This window comes from Argentina silus, assembly GCF_951799395.1.
Source record: "Argentina silus genome assembly, chromosome: 10".
NCBI lineage: Eukaryota > Metazoa > Chordata > Actinopteri > Argentiniformes > Argentinidae > Argentina > Argentina silus.
The window spans coordinates 2,210,823-2,234,662 of record NC_139664.1 but is presented as its reverse complement, the minus strand read 5'-3'; the positions used below and the strand labels follow the sequence as shown (position 1 = coordinate 2,234,662).

General features: G+C 43.0%; 2 protein-coding genes across 2 annotated transcripts; both read left to right on the top strand.

Moving 5' to 3' along the window:
• The first annotated feature begins 679 nt into the window (after positions 1 to 679).
• ensab (endosulfine alpha b) lies at positions 680 to 6,820 on the top strand. Its single transcript, XM_083679699.1, has 3 exons — positions 680 to 846; positions 2,992 to 3,114; positions 3,354 to 6,820. Exons 1-3 carry the CDS (start codon positions 790 to 792, stop codon positions 3,522 to 3,524), a joined length of 351 nt encoding a protein of 116 aa, XP_083535825.1. The 5' UTR covers positions 680 to 789; the 3' UTR covers positions 3,525 to 6,820.
• A 2,140-nt stretch (positions 6,821 to 8,960) lies between these two features.
• mcl1b (MCL1 apoptosis regulator, BCL2 family member b) lies at positions 8,961 to 10,857 on the top strand. The gene is made up of 3 exons (XM_083678757.1): positions 8,961 to 9,600; positions 9,868 to 10,118; positions 10,417 to 10,857. The coding sequence occupies exons 1-3, from the start codon at positions 9,114 to 9,116 to the stop codon at positions 10,531 to 10,533; spliced, it is 855 nt and encodes a 284-aa protein (XP_083534883.1). The 5' UTR covers positions 8,961 to 9,113; the 3' UTR covers positions 10,534 to 10,857.
• The last annotated feature ends 12,983 nt before the right edge of the window (positions 10,858 to 23,840 follow it).

The window sequence follows — 23,840 nt, the reverse complement described above, 5'->3', positions numbered from 1 at the left end:
AAACAACACGGTCCGTCACAGGGTTTCTGTCAATCTACCGACGACAGATGAATCATATAATATTAATCAATTAAATACTACAATTTATCAATCATACAAATCGTCTACACAGGTTGAATAAGCATCTTAGCTGAGCTAACTAACTGTCGAACACTGGGCCAGGAGTCGTTCCCGCGCAACCGCTAAACTTCGGACCGCTGAAGTAGCCAATCAGAGAGCACGACAGATAAAGTAGCCAATCAGAGGGCACGACAGCTGAAGTAGCCAATCAGAGGGCACGGCAGCTGAAGTAGCCAATCAGAGGGCAGAAAGACAAAGTGCATCTTCTTGATGCTACAAAGCTTAGCATGCCCTGGCAAAGGTTATTATAATATTCATAACAATAACCATTAATGTCTGATAAAATTCACATTTGAGATGTGTTTGGCTGATCATCTGGTATGTAGGCTAATTTTGATGCAGCGGAGCCCACACAGCACCTGGATCTCCTCATGTTAACGTCGTTGGACGAACAGCTTGTCAGTCAGTAGGTTTGTTGGATGTCGTTGGCTGTTCTGGCAAGTACAGCACACGGGTTCCTCTCTGCCATTGGTGACTGTACCTGTCTGTCGCAGGGGGGAAATCCCACACCATGATGTCACAAATCTCTTCGCCATTTTTGTCGAGGAGCAATCGTGTTCATAAAAGGCGGATTAGGTTTAGAACAGGTAGAGAAGCAGCTCTTTGCATACATTCAACCCGTTGCGTTTTCAAACTAGCCTGACAGCCCCAGTCCCATAAAGCTGCGTAATGTCGTCAGAGAATCAGGAGTCAGACACCCAGATGGAGTATGAGGACGAAAAACAGGTGGGTTTATTATGTCTTGTGTTGAGTTGGCCAGCTAACGCTAGCTAGTAGCTAGCAATGTTGCACACAAGTGAAGTGTTTGCATTTTGCACAATTGATGCTATTGCTAACGTAGCATGGAGCACTGTGCACGTCTCGTCAACTGACCAGAAACAGCCATGCTAAATCCGTTAGAATTGTCATGTATGATTTTGCTGTCACGGATTTTCGATAAGCAAAGAATGACATTAGCTGGTGTATCTTGAGTTTTCCCTTGTGTCATTGGCTCGCAGGTCCACAGGTTAACAGATATGCCCGGGCCTGATTGGTCTCCCCTGACACACTGCAGTAAGACAGGCTTCCGCCTTTCCAGACGGGCAAAACAACAATATTATGATACATTATGCCTGTCCTTTGAAATATGTGTCTCTCCGTGGGAGCGAGTGACATTGATCCCAGTCTATATATCTTCGAGAGAGCGTGTGCTGATTGTCACTTTACGAATTGATGTCTCGAGTCGAATTTGCAGGGCACCTTGATAGATGTTGTGTCTGGTTGTGTCCTCTCAGTGCATAGAGACCTGTCTGTGTGGCATAGAGACCTGTCTGTGTGACACAGACCGTCTAATGGAGACCGACCACTTATCAGAATGCTTACAGACGTTGGATGCTCATAAAGGTTAGAGTTCAGGGAGGTAATGTTGACAAACCTGCTGGTCAATATGCATTGACTGGTATGTCTCCACACAGGGAGGCGACTGATACGTTTTGTCCTATCTAATTGCGATGCTAAGTTTGAGCAGTTGCTAGCAAGGTTGAAGAGCTAGAGCAGCCTGTGTGGGGAAAATAACATGTCATGCTAGCTAATGTGTGTGTGTGTGTGTGTGTGTGTGTGTGTGTGTGTCAGTTTGGTTCTGTTTGAGGGACTCTGCGTTTTGCGTTTCCCCCGTGCGGCTCAATATCGCGTCTCATACATTTCTCATTATGGATCCTAGTGAATCAGCACAGTCAGTGCTACATGTCCTCCTCCGATGGGAATCAGTTCATCCGCTTGCCCTGAGTCACTTTTTTCTATCCCTGCCCCAGCAAGCTTTCCATTCGCTCTGTGTCATGTCCTCCAGACGGCATGGAAGTGTGCGTTGCTCAGTGTGATTATACTGTACACAATACTCCAAGCGAGCTTATACTTGGAGTGTCATGTTCTGTGAGTTTGACTTGAGTCGTTTTGACGTCTATTTGAAGAAGTTATTGGGACGAAAGACACAAACAAGGTGTGTCCCATTAACCTGCCTGTGATACTGGTAGAGACTAGATAGATGGGAAAACCAGTTTGTCTGGTGCAGGAGTTTCGTTAGGTAAAACTACATGCCTAAACCATATGAGAACCTTAGCTTGAATGCAGCGCATGAACACTTGAATCAGCAAGTTCTGCTGCTGACCTAGGCGTTGGTCGACAATCGCAATAATCCCGCCGGCTCCTGTATCCTCTTTCTTTTCTGGAGCCATAAAGTTGTAGCTGGGTCACTTTGACACTGAACTCCTTTGAAATGTTGTCCCGTCATAACCACAACTGTGTGCATATTTACATGTAAACAAATGGCTTAGTTGGGAAGGAAACACTTTTTCTGAGGCCCATAATTATTATGATTGTTATTATTATAACAACAACAACATGGCATTTCTAAGAAAGCGGATGCAGGGAGGTGCACTGTGCAGGGAGGGTGTGAATAGTTCACATGAAGCAAGCTGCTTTCTGGTTCTGTCTTACTCAGTAATAACACTCGTCTTCTGAGTGAGTTGTTTATCACAGCCATGAAAGCGTGAGCGATTGTGTTGTAGGAGAGCATGCAGAGTGTGACTCATACTATGAAGATGATGCTTCAACTCCCATAAGTCATTTCCATGGTTTTATCCCACTTCAACAGCTGAACAGTTCCAGGCGGAGGTAGCCTATAATTGCAATTTAGCCCCTTCTGTTATGTGTAGTGGCAGAATGCTTCACATTTGCTTTGAACTAAGCCTACAGTGGTTGTGCGAGCCTAATATTTGTTTTGTCAATATCAGACACATTTTTACCTTCTGACTGAAACGCTGCCTTGCCTCGACTTCAATGGGACTTGATGGTAAAATTTCAATAAAAAAAAAAAAATGTTTTATGTCTCAACAGGACTCTCAGGAAAAGAATGCCAACCCTGTGAAAACCGAAGAGGCCAAGCTGAAGGCCAAGTACCCCAGTTTGGGCCAGAAGCCTGGGGGCTCAGACTTCCTGATGAAGAGGCTACAGAAAGGGGTAGGTGGCAGTGCAAGACACGGACACTGGTCTCCAAATCTGGTCTTGCACAGCTTTCCCCTGATTCAACTAATCAAGGTCTTAATAAACAGTTGAATAATAAGCAGAGTTGAATAAGATGTGTCAGTGTTGGGTCCTCCATCACCAGAGTTGGTTATTATTTACATGGGGGGGGCAGTTTCACAACGTTTATTCCAGAACACCTGTATTGAATTCCTACTGTCTCTCGTCCCCCACAGCAAAAGTATTTTGACTCGGGCGACTACAACATGGCCAAGGCCAAGATGAAGAACAAGCAGCTGCCTGTGGCGGGCCCTGACAAGAACCTGGTGACCGGGGACCACATTCCCACGCCACAGGACCTCCCCCAGAGGAAGTCCTCCTTGGTGACCAGCAAACTAGCCGGCTAGCCTCCACCACCCTCCTCCAGGGCTCCCAGCTAACGTCCCTCACCCGTCTCCCATGATGTCCATCCTCACCCCCCACTCCCTCCTTCCCCCTTCCCCCCCCCCCCTTAATTCATTTCCAGGCTCCACTTGGCTTTAACATATCGGGGAGAGCTGAGAAAGTCCATTTGCTTGTATGTGGGGAGGGTGGGAGGGAGGGAGGGGAGGCTGGCTGGCTGGCTGGGATATTTTCTACCATCTCTCCACACAGCTCTGCGCACCCTGCTCTACCGCCTCCCTCGTGTCTTGGTTTGGTGTTTTGAGGTACATAACAGTAGATGCGTGATTGGGGGGAGGAGTTAATGCACTTTGTATTATACAGTACAGTATGTTTTTTGCATCCTGAATGACACCAAAATAATGTTGTGTGAGGGAGTTAGGAACCATGATCGTGACGCATCGCCATGCTTTCGATGTTGTGTTCTCATCCATGCTGGGGGGGGGCTGCGGGGGGCTGCGGCTGCGGGGGAATAGATGTTTGCGCATTACTGCTTGCACACCAAATCTGGAAGGGAAGAGAACCTTGGTTTAGTATCCAAAAGAAGGGAGCAGTATAATCCCAGAGAAAACGAGGAGGAAATGTGAAGACTGAATTTTGGTTTCTGTAACGTCGTTTTGCGTGTCGTGTTTTGTTGAACGAATCCAAGGTTGCCCACTCAAACTTCACCCAGCGGATAAGAAACTGCACATTTTATGCTCACGTTGCTCTAATCCTTGACTCCCTTTGCTCTTCTTTTTCTAAATATGCTGCATGATTGTAACATGTAACAAAAAAAAAAAAAGTACAGATCTGGAGGGTTTGACAAGTGATAGGAAGTAGCAAAGCAACCATATGGAGCCCTGGAATGTCCATGGTCACTCTCCACTCCTTCCTTCCTTCCTTCCTTCCTTCTCAATGTCCTGACAACCCACACACTCTTTTTGCACATGGCAAAAGTTGTGGCAAAGCAGGCTAAGTAACATAGCCAGCCCTCTATCATTTTAAGGCTGGGAAAAGCGGCAACAGTTACATTTCTGTGTAAAGTTTCTGTTTTTGTTCTGTGGCTATTGCTATTGCGTCGCATCAAGAGGTGCGTTTAACACGAGCCTGAATGATCTGCTGTAGGGGATTAAGCACCATGTATTGAGTGTATGTGTCTGTATATAGTGTTGAAATGGGACATTTGGTTTGACCCAGTGTCGTCATGCTATGCTATGGTTTTTGTTTGTTTCTGAATAATCATCGTGTCGCCTAATGAGCCATTTATCACAACTCGGGCTTATTTCACTGTTAATGACAGTTCCTGAACAAATATTTTCAGGAACTGTCACTACTAAAAAAAAATATATATATATGTATATATATTTTCCAGTAACGGTAGACTACTGGTTCCCGAATTACACTCGACGCGAAACCTCCATCTCGGTTTCCCCTGTAGATTGGACGTCGCTCCCTCATGCGCCTTGCCACAGTGCTTCAGCCCTGTTGACATGCTAAATATAAGAGTCCATGATCTCAGTGGTGTCGTGGGGTAAACACCAGGCAACCTGAGAAACACCAGGCAACCTGAGAAACACCAGGCAACCTGAGAAACTGGCACTGACTGTGCCCCCCCCTCCACCCCCCCCCCCCCCTCCCGGGATCATCATCATCATCATCCTCCACAGACTTAAAGTGGGACACTGCGTGCTTTCAGGATGTGCTCACTGTTAACACATGGCTAAGGGAAGGGATTTTATGACATGAGGAGAGGGGGCAAAGTGTGAGTGTGTGTGTGTGTGTGTGTGTGCACACAGCCGCGTTCACACCTGTTAACACACTTCAACTTCCAAGCGACTCACGGTTCGAGGTGTGCCGTGAGGCGTCACGGGACGGTAAATGCATGCACTCCAGTTTAAAGGGCAGAAGTTGGAAGTTGATCACTGGCAATTAGCCTCAATGCATAGTACTGCTTCAGGGAACGATTACACACACACACACACACACACTCCACCACACACACACACACACATACATACACACACTCCACCACACATAATTAAACACACATGATCACTTTCCCATCTTGGCATCTTTTGAATATTAGACTTTGAAATGTGTCAAATTGCAGGGAACAAGAGAATTGGCATTGAGTGTGCTTGTCTGGTGTAGTATGAATGTGCTGCTTCTCTCTGTCCCAGCCATTGTAAATAGACTTATTTTTTTGCGGGGGATGAGTTTTCTTTTCTTTTTTTTTGTTCTTTTCAAACACCTGCTTTCCAGACGTTTCATGACCTGTAGTTCTCTGATTTAATGGTTCCTTTCTCTAATTGGTTAATACACTAATTCAGCTTTATCTGTGTGTACTGCAGAGGCTACATGAATCTGTATAATATGAATATGTGTAAATGCTGCTGATTCAGTCGATGACAAATCTTAAACAGAGATGTTACCCCTGCGAAGAACACCTGTCCTGTGATTGAAACAATCTGGCCCCACATCTACCCAAAATATGTCTGGCAGTGACAGACTTAATTTTAGCTCCCACGGTTGGGATCCATTCCATTCCGTTTCAATTCCAAGACATTTTGGAACGTGAATTGTAATTGTACCCTGGACATGGAACTATTCCCTTGTTGATTGCATTCCAATTCCGGAACTAGCCGGAGTTGGAAGGGAATTTACCCCAACTCTTTATTTGATCAGAAAATCAGTGCAGGTCACACTGGGTCCCTGTAAAGATATGTAGCCCTGCATACCAGGCTTTTACAAGTGTCAAAGAATCTTAATTGGGTGTGTTGAAATTAAGGTTGTTGTAATAACAGAGGACAGGAGTTCTTGAATACTACTTTTTGTGCACTGTCTGGCTTTGTATGGAGCAACGCAATGAGGGATATAGCAGGGTATGTTTAAATACCATGACACAGTATATCTCCTGTTTAACCATAGTAAATATGTGCCAGAATGTAAAAAGGAAATTAAATGACAGACTGTGCTGCTTTATCTTACCTGTTTTTGTTGTTGTTTTGCATACAGTAAAGATGTTTTTCTTGTGTTCTCTTACTGCATAACTACAACAATATTTTATCCTCCTGGCCCAAGATAACTGCAGGGATATCAGGAGCACCCTTGCTCCCAAGAAATGGGGGTTTACACGAGAATAGTGATTGTGGAGAAAAAAAACAATGGATTGATTTTAAGAGTTTAGAAAGTACAAGAGTACTATGAATGTTTCAGTTGTGTGGGAGTAGTGGAGAGGATTTTTGTCAGTATTTGAAATAAACTTTTACATTAATATGAATTATTTTGTTCACTTTTTATTTCTTTTTTTACTTCTCACCGTTTATTGATTTGACCAACTCTGATAGTATGACATCAGGAATTTACAAGACAGGGTATTTCTTTGTACAGATTATATACAGTGCCTTCGGAAAGTATTCAGACCCCTTCACTTTTTCCACATTTTGTTGCGTTATAGACTCAATTTAAAATGGATTAAATTAAAAGAATTTGCCATCAATCCACACACAATACCCCAGAATGACAAAGCAAAAACAGGTTTTTAGAAATTTCAATAGATTTATTAAAATTTAAATACAGAAATACCTCATGTACATAAGTATTCAGACCCTTTGCTATGACACTCTTAAAATGAGCTAAAATGCAAAAATGTCATCAACAAATCACTCACTAAGTTGAATTGACTCCATCTTAATGCAAGCATAATAGTTCATGTAATTTTGGAATTAATATCTTGGTTTTTATAGGGTCTCTGATTTGCATAGGAATCAATTACACACTGTGTAGATTAGGATGTCACTACCAACTGAGCAAATGGAGAGGAACAAAACTGCTCAGGAATGCGACCCTGAGGCCTGGGAGACTTACAAAAATCTACAAAGTTGAATGAGAGGAAAAAGCACAGTCGATGGAACAACATCATCTCAGTCACTCAAAAAATCTCATATCCATAATTGTGTTTGCAACAATGAATTAAAGTGATACAGCAAAGAAAGTGGCTGGAAATGTGTTTATTTGGTTTTACTACAAAGCATTAAGTTTGGTGCAAATCCAGCACATGCAATGCAGTTACCGCACCATCTCTCGTGTGAAGAATAGTGGTAGCTGCATCAGGTTATGGGTATGTTTGTCACTGGCAGGGATGGGGGAGTTTGTCAGGATCAAGAGAAAATTATGAAATTTGCGGAGTTGGTAGTGACATCCTAATCTACACAGTGTGTAATTGATTCCTATGCAAATCAGAGACCCTATAAAAACCAAGATATTCATTCCAAAATTACATTAACTATTATCCTTGCATTAAGATGGACTCAATTCAACTTAATGAGTGATTTGTTGATGACATTTTGGCATTTTAGCTAATTTTAAGAGTGTCATAGCAAAGGGTCTGAATATGTATGTACATGAGGTATTTCTGTATTTCAATTTTAATAAATTTACTGAAATTTTAAAAAATGTGTTTTCGCTTTGTCATTCTGGGGTATTGTGTGTGGATTGATGGCAAATTATTTTAATTTAAGCCATTTTAAATTGGGTCTATAACACAACAAAATGTGGAAAACGTGAAGGGGTCTGAATACTTTCCGGAGGCACTGTCTTGCAACCAATAGTCTGACCACAAGCCTGGTCTACATTACACAACCCTTCATTGACCACTAGAGGGCAGCAAAACTATACATTCCGCCTGCTGAACATTGATTACCTTGGACAGGACCACATTATCGCAGTCATAGTGTCCCCTAAAGTTACATAATGAATGATTTGCCTCTGGGGCTGGGTGCGTTCTTGAGCCACAATTAATACAGAAAAATGTAAACAAATAAACTAATTGGCCAAGAATGGGGCGCGCCTTGTCAGCTGTCGCCTTGTCTATGCTCACTACCACACCTTTCCATGACACATGAACAGTCATAAAATTTAGGAATGTGTAACAAAGCAAGAACATATGTGTCATGATATGATAACAATACAGTCAGCAGCCAAAATGTTGGAGTTAACAACTGTAAACTAAACTTCCATGGTGTATCTTTAAAAAAGATATGGTAGGCCTAGTCTTGTCTATTTAGTTTCCCTTGTTTACTTACTAACTTCAGTAGGGTGCAACCACAGAAACAGAACGACGTCATTCTGATTCTAAGGGCACCAGCAGATAGGAATTTCTATCTCCCACGTTCCTCTGATCTGGGGGCTCGTCATAATCAAATGCATTATTCTTCCAACCAATACTCATTAACCACAGCCTGTCAAATGTGAAGTCCGCACAAGAAATCGCTTTCAGATCTCTTTCTGGCAGCGCTTTCAGATCTCTTTCTGGCAACCCCCTCGGAGGGGGAGGGGTCTGGGCGAGGCCCCGCCCCCCGCGTCGCGTCGCGTCGCCTTAAGAGGACACAGAAAGGGCGGCTCATTTCCGCTGTGCTTCAGAGAGCGATGGAGGACGTCTGACTCACAAGGTAAAGGCTAGCTTTTCGTCAAACACAGCTAGCAACCTACCTTCTTTACAACATTTAGATTTTGTCGAACGTTTTTTTTATTTTTTATTATTGTTATTAATTCTCAATTTTAAACGTCTCGCCATGATGAATATGTTGTCTACGGGGACGATTAAGCGAGCAAGCGCATTAAGTAGCATGTTGATGCCTGTTCAAAATGGAGTCGTTGACGGATCTTTGTACTGGCACTCGTCTTCAGGAGCCACATCCCAGATTGCAGGAAGTTCTGGAAACCAAGCAAAAGGGGGGGCTGGAACACCACCAACACGGCCTAAGCAGTTAGGGGTGAATGACTACCATAAAAACAACATCCAAAAAAATCGAGCACTAGACATCGATGACGAGGGGTCTCTGCCGTGCACGCCTGCCGACATGCCGTCGGGGTGCGGGGCTGACTTATCCAGCTGTCCGTCGGGGGATGAAGTACTGGACCAAGATACCAGACAGCTCATCGAACATTTTTTTCGGGACTATACAGAACTTTCTCAGTCGGGGTGGAAAAGCAAGGCTCTTTCGACGATGAAGCGAGTAGTCGACGACGTCGTAGCCAAACACCGATACGCATATAATGGTGAGTTAACGTGGCTGTTTGTTTTAGCTAGTGAGCTAGCTGGCTACCAAGTAAGACGCGTATGCGTTGGCTGATATGCTGGATAGTCGAAGTCGCCCCCTACAGGCGTCTGTATATATTACTAGCTAATATACAGAAGCATATTGTAGAGGCGATTTGGTCAAACTTAGCTGAGAATGATAGTTAGATATGTCTGTTGTCTGTACGATGATTGAATTACTGTTGGCTGTTGTGTGTGAAGTTCCTAACTCAGACCTTAACATTAAGGTATGCTCCTAAAACTCGGGCTTGACGAGCGAGGAGATGACGTGAGCTTTGTGACGTCCGTGGCCAAGAGCATTTTCGGCGACGGGGTGACCAACTGGGGTCGCATCGCCAGCCTGGTGGCCTTTGGTGCTGTGCTGTGTCAATACTTGAAGGAGACGGGCAGGGAGGACTGCATAGAGTCGGTGGGCCAAGAGATCTCCTCTTATCTTCTTTCTGATCAACGGGACTGGCTGGTCAAGAACAATTCATGGGTGAGTCACTTACTTGTGTTCTGCTTTGGGAGGATGTGGGGTCAAAAGTGTGGATGTTGCATAACCATTGTGTTGTGAAATGCTGACTTCGTCATCCACTGATTGTAAGTGAATATTGTACAATCTGTGATGCTCATTGATCAAGACAAGATCTGTTTGCTTTTCACTGCTTTTGCACAGATAATAACCGGAACATCTGGTGTTTTTCACAACCTGGACATTCTCCCTTTTTAAAAGGGGGCCTAGAACTGTTCATACTATTGAAATAACCCTAGTTTACCTTTTGTTTCCTTCTCAGAATGGATTTGTAGAGTTCTTTCACGTGGAGGACCCAGAGTCCACAGTGAGGAAAGCCCTCATGGCGGTTGCAGGATTCGCAGGTATTGGGGCCACACTCGCTCTGATGATCAGGTGAATGTCATGGACTAAGAGACTTTTTGGTTCTTTTTGAGAATTCTTGTCAAGCAAGAAAAATGACCTTCCCCAAGGGACTATCATTCTCCTTTTGTGAGGAATACCAGGATGGAATAAGACATTGGAATTGGGATGTCATCGCAAGTCACAGATTTGCTGTTTTTTTTCTTTGTTAATATTGGGGCCCAAATGTCTTCTAGTTTTGGAGGGTCAGAATGAGGACACAGTAGAAATTGTCTGATTAGCCTCTCAAAATATCACCAGACTCTCTGATTTATGTATAGTTGTATAGAATTTATTTTTGTAATAAATATTGAAAAATGCCTTTCTTTGTATAAACATGTATATCAACAAGATAAGCCACTGCAATGGAAGAAAGCCCTGAATTCAACCAGGAAACTAATCGAGGTTCATGTGGATGCGAGATGAAGGTGAATAAAGTAGGAGTGAATACAGCAGGAAAAACTGTTGCATGTCACTTTAATCAAGCTCATTTGTATACAGCCCATTCATATAACTTCAGGTTCTTTCTCCAGAGGGTGGATAAGCTAGGCATGGCAGGCAGTGAATTTGCATAGGTGCTTCCTGGTTAGGGAAACATTGAGGCTATTGCACAAGGCAATACCAGGAGGGATGGGCACATTCGATGCCAGTCAGGAACACCTTTAGTCTCATGCCTTTCAGCTAAATGTTGTTGGGAGGCCAATGCATTTCCAAATGTTGTACTTCATTTACAATTTGCCTGCGGGTATCAGTGCAAATATGGAAATAACAACAGGAAACCTGTATTTAGAAGTGGGGTGCAATGTTTTGGGGGGGCAATCAGGGATTGGTGCATCCATTTTTTAACTTAAAATAATGAGACATGGCCATTGATTGTTGAAGAATATATCTTATGAATGCCTTAGTTATACCCCCCATCAGAACCCAAGACATTGTTTTACTGCATTGTTTGTAAACAATGCAAATACAAAAAAAAAACACTAACTTCAAATCATGGTTAAAAGTATAATTTGTTTTTAGTAATGGTCAGTCCTTGCATCCATACCTCAGTCTATGAACTGAGTGGTAACATTTCTCCAGCCCTATCCCTCAGCTGGTAACCGAAAGAAAACAAGCAGGGTGTATGCTTTTGCAGTTTGAATCCCAGACAGCACCTTTTAAAGTTGATTGTTAGATCTAGTCTCATGGTACATTGTTTTCTGGAATTTGCTTAATCTGCTGAAGTTATATAATCACACTTCCCACAGTGCTCCTGACATAGAATTACAAGCTCAAAGGTTGTGACTTTTTATTTTTTATTTTTTTTGATGGCGCTATACTCTGTCAATAAAGCAGAAGTTTGGCTGTTAACTTGTTTTGAACTTTGATACTTCACTTCTCCTCGTTTAGCAAAAAAAAAAAAGTCTGCAGAAAAGAGAAGTCTGCAGCGTCGTCTAACCCAGCTAGTTTCTGTTGCTTAACATGAGCGTTTGCTCCTCCAGCATTAAACCCCCCCCTTGCTGCACAGCACACACTGAAACATGTTGTTTGTTCACACCACACCCCCAGAGACGTGCGAGGTTGCTATTTCCTAGAAGATACGCTGTGGTGACAACAACGCCTGTTCTGCGTCACAGGCGTCTCTACACCACAGCCATGGGCTCCAGGTTGCCCCCTAGTTTACACCACAGCCATGGGCTCCAGGTTGCCCCCTAGTTTACACCACAGCCATGGGCTCCAGGTTGCCCTCTAGTTTACACCACAGCCACGGGCTCCAGGTTGCCCCCTAGTTTACACCACAGCCATGGGCTCCAGGTTTCCTCCTAGTTTACACCACAGCCATGGGCTCCAGGTTGCCCTCTAGTTTACACCACAGCCATGGGCTCCAGGTTGCCCCCTAGTTTACACCACAGCCATGGGCTCCAGGTTGCCCCCTAGTTTACACCACAGCCATGGGCTCCAGGTTGCCCCCTAGTTTACACCACAGCCATGGGCTCCAGGTTGCCCCCTAGTTTACACCACAGCCATGGGCTCCAGGTTGCCCCCTAGTTTACACCACAGCCATGGGCTCCAGGTTGCCCCCTAGTTTACACCACAGCCATGGGCTCCAGGTTTCCTCCTAGTTTACACCACCGTCATAATTACATGGCCCTTTAAGAGAACAATTCTCTTTGTGGCTAGGAAGTTTATCGTGTGATATGCAAAAGAAAATGACAGTCATCGAAACCCTGCATCCTCTAGCCTAGTCCATAAACCGCCTGATTAAGAAGAACAAACTTTGTGGGCGCGAAGCCCGGAAATACCACAGTGTGTTTTTTTTGCATGCGTGTCTATCACTGATAATGCGAAGAAAGGTCAGAAGAACCAGCCTGATCACTTTACAGTGAAGGCTTTCCCCTGAAGCTGTAAGAGGAGAAGTCCTCTGTGGTATGGGTTAATGGAAGAGGGAAACATGGGTCTAATCAGGCATGCTTTTAGACCGCTATGGAAATAACCCACAGAGCAGGCATTGTGCTCCTGCTCATAGCCAGGCCGAAGGAAGTGGGGAGATGTCACAGACCATGGTAGTGATGTAAATTCAGGGGAAAATATCACTCACTCAAGTATTTCAGTCTCATCAGGAAACTTCCACTAACAAATTATGCAGAGCTTTTTTTTTTTTCTTCTCAGAAAAAAGGAAATGACAAAGCAGTCTTCCTATTTAACTTCAAACCATTCCCTTATGTAACCTGCTCTTTCAACAGGCTTACATAAGCTGTACTGGGGGCTGTATCTGGTTCTAACTGGTGGTGTGTGCAATGAAGCTGCAGTTTGGTTGTTGTGGAGGAGTGCTGCAGCTATACAAAGCCTAAATTAAGGGAATCCTTTCAAAGGGTTACTGCTGCTCTTAGTAATTGTGTGTGTGTGTGTGTGTGTGTGTGTGTGTGTGTGTGTGTGAGAGAGAGTGCGTCAGTGCCCTTGTTTGTTCAGATCTGCCCTGTTGTCTCTGGTGACAGAACAAACACAAACTGATAGAGGTCTTATGAGGGAACATAGCAGGTCCTCTCCATGGTGATAACTCACACCAGACCTCACCTAATCCTCAAGCTCATGACATGAGCCGCCACAGTGGCGACCGCAGTACAGCAGGTTCATGCCGGCATTGCCAAACACGGCTACACCAGGGAAATTGTTTCTGAGGCAATGCTGTACTGAATATTACACCATACAACATGGGGGGGGGGGGGGGTCGTCATACATGTTAACATGTGTTGACAACACTGTCATTTCACACTTGTAGATTTGCATAGTGAGGTGGCCAACTAGGTTATATAAACACGTCTTGCATAACTGGCTTTAGTCCGTCAGACCCGTTCCTGTGTTAGGTTGGATACAGGAGTGGCATTGTTCCTGAATGTCATACAGTACATACCTCACATTCAGCCTTTGTTTGGGGTATTATAATCATTCCTTCTCCTCTGGTCACACCTGTGAAACTAACCAACCAGCAACCTGTGCCCAGGTGTGGAACATCTCTGCAGGCTCCTTGAGAGAGACTGCAGCTTTTGGAGTACGTGTCTTAAGTTCTACTTTTGCAGTAGGACGTAGCCTGTTTAGATGTGTATGAATAAAACATTGTACAGGGGAATTTTTTCTTATGTGCAGTTTTGCAGGTTTAGAATGTGTTGTAAAAATGTGTTTTTGCCAACAAGCACTCTGTTTTTACATGCTTGAAATAGCTCCTACTCATTTATTGGCTGTTTCTGGAATGCGGTTCCTTTGCCCCTCAGTAACCTTAGGAAATGTTTTTCTCCTTCAATATCTGGAAATCTGGGGTTTGGTATTCTGGAAGGAAACACACAGGCTTAGACCACAGTAATAGGTAAAGTAGCCTGAACCACGGGAGAGAAGGATTAGCCAGTTTGAAACTTGTTGCTATCATTTAATTCAGTTAAAACACCCCTCACAACAAGTTTATTTTCAAACTTGAACAAGGGGGGCTGGCTTTAACAGAAGTAGAAAAAAAAAAGCTGCGTTTCATTGGCTGAAAGGTTCTCCACTTCCCCCTGGCAACAGGCCCGCCCTGTTACTTAGAAAAGCAACAGTTCCCCGAAGTCAGCTGACACATGAGTTTATCTCTGACGGGAAAGAGAGTTGAGGCACTCAACTGCTGCACTCAGTGTGTCTACTTGAATTGAATGGGTTAGTTTGGATTAATGTGGCCTGAAATATAGTGAGAGGGAATAGTTGTGGAGGGCCCACAGTGCTGCCATACATGCCGTAGTCTGAACTCTGAACTCTGTCCCACTATTAGAGCTGATGGATCACACTTCATCCACATGAGATGATGTGTCATGTCTTCTATTTTTACAGTACGCTCACCCTCTGTGTCTTGATTGGCACTGCGTGTGGACCACTTCACATTCACAGGAGCAGCATTAGACTGAATCACTTGTTTCCACAACTAATGAGACCATTGTCTTTTACAGGAGGCCAGTTGGACCCAAACTTGGCCCGAAGCAGTATTTGGATGTGGCATAATTAATTGTTAAAAGCAGCATCTCATCAGGTTTTAGCAATGCACTATCAAGTTCCATTTGATCTCCAACCTCTCACTTGTCCAGTCCAGTCTGCTCTTCCATTCAAGCTTTCAACAACAGCCCCCCCCATCCCCACCCCCAACCACCACCACCACCGTTAGGAAGCTTTTAGAAAGCTTGTATGTTACACACTGGGCCTTTAAGCTACATTTGGCCATGACGTGTTCTCTCCAGTACATAATGTACCACAGAACAGTGACCCGTAAACATGAGGACACGGTGTGAATTCCAGTCCCTGTTTTCAGCCTCCAACACAGGGAGGACAACAGCACATTCCAGTGACACATATCCCAGTAGGGGTGTAACACGCTCCCACAGCCAGAAAGGAAGCAGTGGGAGATTGTTACTAAGAATATCAAACCGGTCAGAACACTGTGTTCTTTGTGGATTGTAACATGGAGAACAGGGGGCGACTATCGTTGTGTAAATTTGAACCCTCTTAAAGACTGTTTTGACATCGCTCATTTTAGTTGGCAAAGATACTTTTAGTCCTGGCTTATGGTTAGTCACAGATTTGAATGGATCAGAATCAGAATACTTTTATTTGGCTAAGTATATTTGCACATACAGGAAATTGACTTGGTGAGGTTGGTGCATGGGACATAAAAAACAAATAGCAAATATTGACAAGAAATTTACAAAATAGCAAAGTATTAATGAAATAGCAATAACAAATTTACAAAAAACAGCAGCAGAACAATACATCTTGTAGGCTGTGTGAGACTTTAAGAGGGTTCAAATTTACACAACCTCACAGACTGTTTTGACATCGCTCATTTTAGTTGACAAAGATACTTTTAGTCCTGACTTATGGTTAGTCACAGATTTGAATGCAAGCGTAGCTGTTCTTCCAGTATACCGAGTAACTATTTTAAGAGCCGCAATTACACTCCTTCAACCGGCATGTTATGTGTGCGTTACTTGCACGACAGAGAGAGAACCATGAAGCGGAACAGAAAAGTCAGATATGCAAAGTAGGTCACCCATTTCTCTTAACTATCTGGTACACATGAACCCAGGTGAACTCGACATAACAGACATGCACGCTTGCAGTGGTGTCAAAAGTGTCATGTTTGCAAAGGATGACAGCAGCAAACACTCCAAGGGACGTGTGGTCTCTCTCCGTGTGGCTTTCGGTATCTCGGGGGTCAAGCTACAACAGGTCCAAACTTGTTTGCCCTCAATGCTCTCAGGTGGGGATGATGCTGTGTCTGGAAAACCCATTACGTGGACGGGGGTCAAATGGTCAGTGTTGGTTAACCTCTCCCCCCCCCTCACCTTTTGTTTAAAGAAATTTGCTTAAAACCAGCCAAAGCATCAGGGGCTGTGATCAGGGTTTGTTGCTGTCTGCCTCTGGCATTGTAAGCTTTGTGATGGGGAGCTTGTTGGAATGTTAACTCATAGAACCCAGTTGAATGGGTCCCATTGTGAAGCACAACAGCAACAGTACTGCGGATGGTCAAGTGGAAAAAGTGATTGGGATATGGGGAAGCTTAGCGTGCGGATCAATGGCGCATGACTCATACGACCGCATGCTCCACTCGGTGCCACGGAACAGGCCCGTGTCTTCTGTGTCACATGCTTGGACTGTGACCCAGTCTGAGTGATTCGAATGTGGTGAAATATTTATATCTAGGGCAGGGGTCAAGAGTGATGAACCATGGACGTCCTTCTAAGTATGTGACCGGACAAGCGCCCGGACAATCACTGGCCATGTCTGAAAGTTTGTACTGCAACCTATTTACAAGGTGTTTTCAGTATGCAAGAATACAATGTTTTGCAGTATGAGAAATTGAGTAGACCATATATACTGAAAGATGTATTCACTCACTGCAATGTAAGTCGCTTTTGATAAAAGTGTCATTTAAATGGCATATACACTCACCGAACACTATACTAATACTGGGTAGGGTCTCCCTTTGCTCTCAAAACAGCCTCAATTCTTTGTATGCATTGATTCCACAGGATGAGGAAACATTCCTTTGAGATTCTGGTCCATGATGACATGATTGCATCACGCAATTACTGCAGATTTTTCAGGTGCACTTTCAAGCTGTACACATCCCAAAGGTGTTCTATTGGATTCAGATCCGGTGACTGGGAAGAACACTGAAGAACATTGTCATGTTCATGAAACCAGTTTGAGACGACTTTAGCTTTGTGACATGGTGCATTATCACGCTGGAAGTAGCCATTAGAAGATGGGTAAATTGTGGCCATGAAGGGATGCACATGGTCAGCAACAATACTCAAATAGGCTGTGGCATTCAAGCGATGATTGATTGGTATTAACGGGCCCAAAGTGTGCCAAGAAAACATTCCCGACACCATTACACCACCTCCACCATGAGAAGGTGTACAGGTGTTCCTAATAAAGGCCCAAAACATTCCCCACACCATTACACCACCTCCACCATGAGAAAGGTGTACAGGTGTTCCTAATAAAGCGTTAAGTGAGTGTATATTACATTGCTGCCGTGCACAGTTGTGTTCTCAGTGTAATGTCAAGACTGAGGAGTGAAACTTAAAAGAGAGAAACGGAGCCGAACACTCTTGCTCCGACGCTAATTATTAATTTAACCAATGTTTCGGCAGCAAGCTGTACTTCTTCAGGGTTTTAAATAAATAACTGTAATTAATAAATCATCGCAGGAGGAGCGTGCAGCTCTTATTCTTTCTATTAAGTTTCACCCGCCAGCCGGCACAGAACCAAACTACGGTATTCCTTTATGTTCGTCTTTGCCTTATTCTAAGGTAAAGGAAACTAAATTGCTGCTAATAACTGCACTCTGACCCTAAAATGCACTGTGACTTTTATTATTTTTTATGTCTTTTACGCTTTTTTTATTATTTATTTTTTTATGCTCTTTCCTTTTTATCTATTTTATGTAAAGGACTTTGGATTGCCTCTGTGTATGAAATGTGCTATATAAATAAGCTTGCCTTGACTTGCCATGCCTTATGCGTTTTATTTTTTAATGGTAGGAGTGAATCAGTGAAGTTCGTAAAACATATATATACAATTTTACAATGTATATCCACATATCAATGGTCTTGGTACAGTATAGTACTTTATTCATACTTTATTTAATAAAGTACTATACTGTACCAAGACCATTGATGTGGGTATATATTGTAAAATATATGTATATAAAGTAAATATATATAAAGTAAATTAAAAAAAAAAAAAAAAAAAAATATATATATATATATATATATATATATATATATATATATATATAAAGTAAATATACTTTATTTATTCAATCTTGGCTCTCAAACTGTACCTTACACATGTGATCTGTTGTGAATCCAAATATTGTTTCAGGTGTGTCCTGAAACATGGACCCAAACTGAATCCAAATGTTAACGTGGCGTAATGAATCAGGTGTGTCCTGAAACATCAAACTGAAGCCAAATGTTAACGTGGCGTAATGAATCAGGTGTGTCCTGAAACATCAAACTGAAGCCAAATGTTAACGTGGCGTAATGAATCAGGTGTGTCCTCACATACCCTCTAATTGTTGCCATGACGAAAAGGGTATTTTTGTTTTGTCTCTCTGGGCCTATGTGAATTTGGGTCAGGACTGAAGCCTTTTATCCTCCCCCTGTAGATGACGGGGGGATTACAACCCAGACAAAATAAGCGCTTTGCTGATAAGCGTCAGACATAGTCCCAGCTAGCCCAAGCCTGTCTCCTTGACCGAGACGTGATGTTGTCAAAAGCTATTTCGAAGAGTGCTGTTTAACCCATGATCCCTACACTTCCAATGTCTGCTCCTCATGTTGTTGTTCACCTCACATGATAGAGGAGAAGTTACTCAACATGTTTTCTTTTCACATTACAAAATCCATCATGAGAAATGATCATTTCCTCAGAGGCTAATACAGATGTTGATGAGCTGAGGTATATAACAATCATACACTGATTTACTCCATACAGTATGTCCAACATTAGTCACAAATGTCGTAATCTGGCGTGCTAGAGGAGTAGTCAAGAAGCTGCCATGTAATAGATGTACTGGTCATGATTCAAAGTCCTTTACACACGTATTTGAGTGCCGTAGTATGGCATGACTAAGAAATGTGAAGACATTTCTTAATCGTTTTATCACCATGTTAACGAATGAAAGATGGATGGGTGTATTTGTAGTAAACTTGTAGTAATCTTACTATCACTCTCAAGGTAATAAGTAATTCATTACTGGGAGTTTTGGCCCGTCGAACGTTAACTAGCTACAGTTTGGTGAGTTTTGATCAAAGGAGAGCAGTATATCTTTCTCACATGTTTCCTTTGTTGTGTTTCTTCAAACAACGACAGCACAGTTACTATCTGCCATTACTGCCATGAATATTCAGTCGTGAATTAAAGATGAAGAAGTCGATTGAACCCCAATAGTTCATTAGTGTACTTCACTTCACAGTTTTATCCTGCAATACATAAATGAATATTAAGAAGAAAAGAATGACACTGTGTGGATGAATTTTGCGTTCGCCGTAAGAGGAACACTGCCTTCGCATGTAAATAACTGCATGCAAAATGGGGTGAATCAAAAAGACGTCAGAAAAATTCCACTGCTTCTAATGTGGAAAACGAAATAGACTCAGGAAAAATACCTGGACAATCCCAAAGAGCAAGGTGGGAATAATGAAAGGAATACTTCTGTTGTCTCGACCATAAAGAACTGTTTATTGGGGTCAAATTCCGTGGGAAATTACTGCGTGGGTGAGATTATCTTGATTGTTGTAGTAAACTACACTTTAGGATCTGATAGTTTGATTTTGGCTCTATACTCCAAAAGTTTGGATTTGAAATCAAACAATTACTATGAAGTCACAGTACAGATTGTCAGCTTTTATGTGAGGGTATTTGTGTAAATATTGGTTCCACTGTTTAGAAATGACAACACTCTTTATACATACAGTTGGCTTGAAAGTCCCTAAAAGATTCTGGAAAGTTTTGGCAGTTCTGGACAACGTCTGTCATGTGGACAGATTAGACACAGATTAACATGCACCATAGTGATGGCAAGAGGAACATGTGGAGAAAAAAAAGGAACTGTTCAAGATAAACAGCATACCACCTCATCTGTGAAACATGGTGAAGGGGGGGTTATGGCTTGAACATGTACAGCTGCCGCTGGAACTGACTCACTTGTCTTCATTGATGGTGTAACTGCTGACAGCAGCAGCAGAATGTATTGAGTGTACAGAAACATCTTGCCTGCTCAAGTACTGTACAAGCAAACTTTCTCATTCTAGCAACTAGGGGGTTTTTCAGGGCCAAAAAGTGGAAAGTTCTTGATTTATCAAGTCAATTTGCAGATTTAAATCCAATTGAACATGCATTTAGCTGAAGATGGTTGAAGACGGTTGCAGTACAGGCCTGGCAGAGCATCACCAGAGAAGATACCCAGCATCTGGTGCAGTCAGTGGGTCGCAGACTTCAGGCAGTTATTGCATGCAAAGGGTTTGCAACCAATACTAAACACGAGTGCTTAATTTGGACGTTGTATTAATCTTATACTTTTAATCTTTTAATGCTTTTGGTGCCCTGCAACAGGGGCTACGTATGAAAAGTGTAAATAGTGAAACCAATATGTACACAAATAACCTCAAATAAAAGCTGAGAATCTATACTTTAACCTCATAGTAATTGTTTGATTTCAAATCCAAAGTTTTGGAGGAAATTATAAAGCCAAAAGAAGAAAAAATGCTTCACTGTCCCAATAATTACACAGGGCACATAATAGTGTGGTAGTGATGACAGATACGGTCCCTCCTAAAGACCCCTTTACCCCCACTACCCCCCTTACAAGTTTATCTCCTGTTAAATAAATAAATACATTTAAAAGCATTGTGACTGCCTATGACTCCTGGTCTGAGCATTGATTACATCATCTTATGATGACTGATGGATAGATGATTCGCTTACTTAAACAAATGTATTTGTTGTAAGTTGCTTTGGATAAAGGCGTCGAATGTAAATGTAGATATTGTACAAATAAGGCTACAGAGAATCTCACCATGTGAAAGTATCACTTGAGCTCAATCCCATCCCTGGGGTGTGTGTTTGTGCGTGTGTGCGTGCGTGCGTGCGTCTGTGTGTATTTATGTGTAAGTGTGTGCACATGTAAATATGTGTGAGTTTAGTAGCATGAGCCTTCCATTCCTACTTAACTTGGAGGCAGTTTCATCATCCCTCATCATGCTGCTGGTTCCCGGAGGGCCCACACACACACACACACACACACACACACACACACACACACACACACACACACACACACACACACACACACACACACACACACACACACACACACACACACACACACACACACACACACACACACACACACACACACACACACACGGGAATGGAAATGGGTTGAGGAGCAAACAGCAACCCCAAAGGCCACAAGTGACAATTAAGGAAACAGCAGTGTCATTGATACACATTGTACCTCAAGGACACAGAAACACTTCTCTTACTAGGGTGTGATATCACCTTTAGTGACACCCAATAAACCCATCCAACATTAAACATTTTATGAAGGGAGATAAGGTACCAAAACAAGATTCCGGAAGTATTTAGTGATTTCATATCCAAATATTTTGGATATCTGTTTACAATATTATGACTACAATTAATTTGATGTCTCAATAACATAATAAAAGTTCACCACTGTACAACCTAAAGGTTTGCCTGCATGCACGTTTTCACATGTTTTCACATGTGCCTCACACCAGTGACCCATGAACAACCAATCCACATGCACCATACTAGAGTTAAATAAATCCAGACCAGGACCAGAGTTGTAATGGACCATGCACTTTCATTAATTTGTGAATCTGTATCTCTCTGTAACATTTGAGTTGTATTGCATGTTTTTCCGCATCACCCTGATCTTGCTTTTAAAAATAATAAGTCTATGACTTGTGTTATGTCTTTGATGCCATCAATATGGATTTTCAGTCATGTAATATGCATGCATTCACTCGCTCATTCAAATCTGCACGCTTTGACCTTTTCCGAGTTCCGCCTCTTTTTTTAAAGCAAGTTTGTTTTCCATTGAGCCATGCACCTTTAATCGGTCGGTTGTTAACGTCGTTAACGGTCGGCACATGTTAACGGTCAGCACATGTTAACCGTCGGCACATGTTAACGGTCAGCACATGTTAACCGTCGGCACATGTTAACGGTCGGCACATGTCAACCGTCGGCACGTGTTAACCGTCGGCACGTGTTAACGGTCGGCACGTTAACGGTCGGCACATGTTAACGGTCGTTAACGGTCGGCACGTGTTAACCGTCGGCACATGTTAACCATCGGCACATGTTAATGGTCAGCACGTTAACGGTCGGCACGTATTGTCGGCACATGTTAACGGTTGGCACGTGTTAACCGTCGCACATGTTAATGGTCAGCACGTTAACGGTCGGCACGTGTTAACGGCGTTGTTGTTTACAGCAGGCTGCAGCGCCGTCCCGTATCCCTGCCAGTTTCCTCGAATATTGGCAATCATAGTATTGCTTCCTGCTACGTGAGGTACTGATAAACACGTTGCCATTTCACAAATATTTGCTCTTTGACTTGTTTGGTGCTGTTGAAGGAGGGCCACAGTCCTGAAAACGTTTCTTACACAATAAATCAAATGTTAATGTTAATGGCATGGCTTGCAATCTCGATCTGATCTCAGTATGACTTTGTTTATATCTACAAAGTACCTCATGGCAGAGATAACAAAAATAAAATATTTTCGTCCTTAATCACCGTGGAACCTGCTCCTATTTTCACAGAGTTTGGGGACTCTACGGGCTTGCAGGTTTACAGAATGAATAGCACGCTTTGTTCTAAGTTAAGCCTGAAAGGTTTGATGTGACCAGACTGAATTCCATTTTCCCATGGACTCCGTTCTGCTTCCTTTCTCTGTTTCTTCTTCAACACAGGAATCTGGCTGATTAGCAGGTCCTTGAGAATCTAACCAAACAACCCGGGACAAGCAGTTTAACACAAGATGGGTAAATGATACCCAAGTGTGAGAGAAACCGTGTCACATTCCTCTCCAGTGATAGGACAGGACAGGCCGGTGGCGGCGGATCAAACATTCACGTGGCGTAACGCTGTAACGAGAGATAAAAGACAGCGATAGTGGATAAGTGACCGATAGCCCGTGATAACTCGAGGACAAGGACAAACACTCCCGAATCTGATGTCCTTCCTTCGAGACCTGAAAGTGGATGTTGACTGATTTCAATTAGTTCAGTGGTCAAGGGGACTTTTTTAGGACACGGTATCCAACCAAGTGAAGAGAATCAAAACAAAATCGGACAAAAAGGGACGAATGCAGAGAGCCGTCCACACAGGCTCCTCAATGATCTGCACTTCTCCCCCGAATAATGTTGTACGTGAGAATGAAGCAAATGTCTCTCTCAAATGTACACAAACCATTTGCATTCACCTGTCTAGCTCTTTTAGATTAGTGCAGGTGAGGAGAGGAGCCAAGCGAAGGAAGGAGACAAGCATAGGAAGCATAGGATTCAGCCCAATTCTTAAGTCCTTTATTTGCTTTTCTCTGAACAAACACCCAAACAGGTGCCAACTCACACCTTTTGGATAAACACCAGGGTACTTCCGAGAGTTTGCCCACTCATTATTTTATTTTTTCCCCCACCCTGGCATTATTACGGTAAAGGCCATGGTTCTGGAGTCTTTAGACAGGGAATTTACGTCTGCGTTGA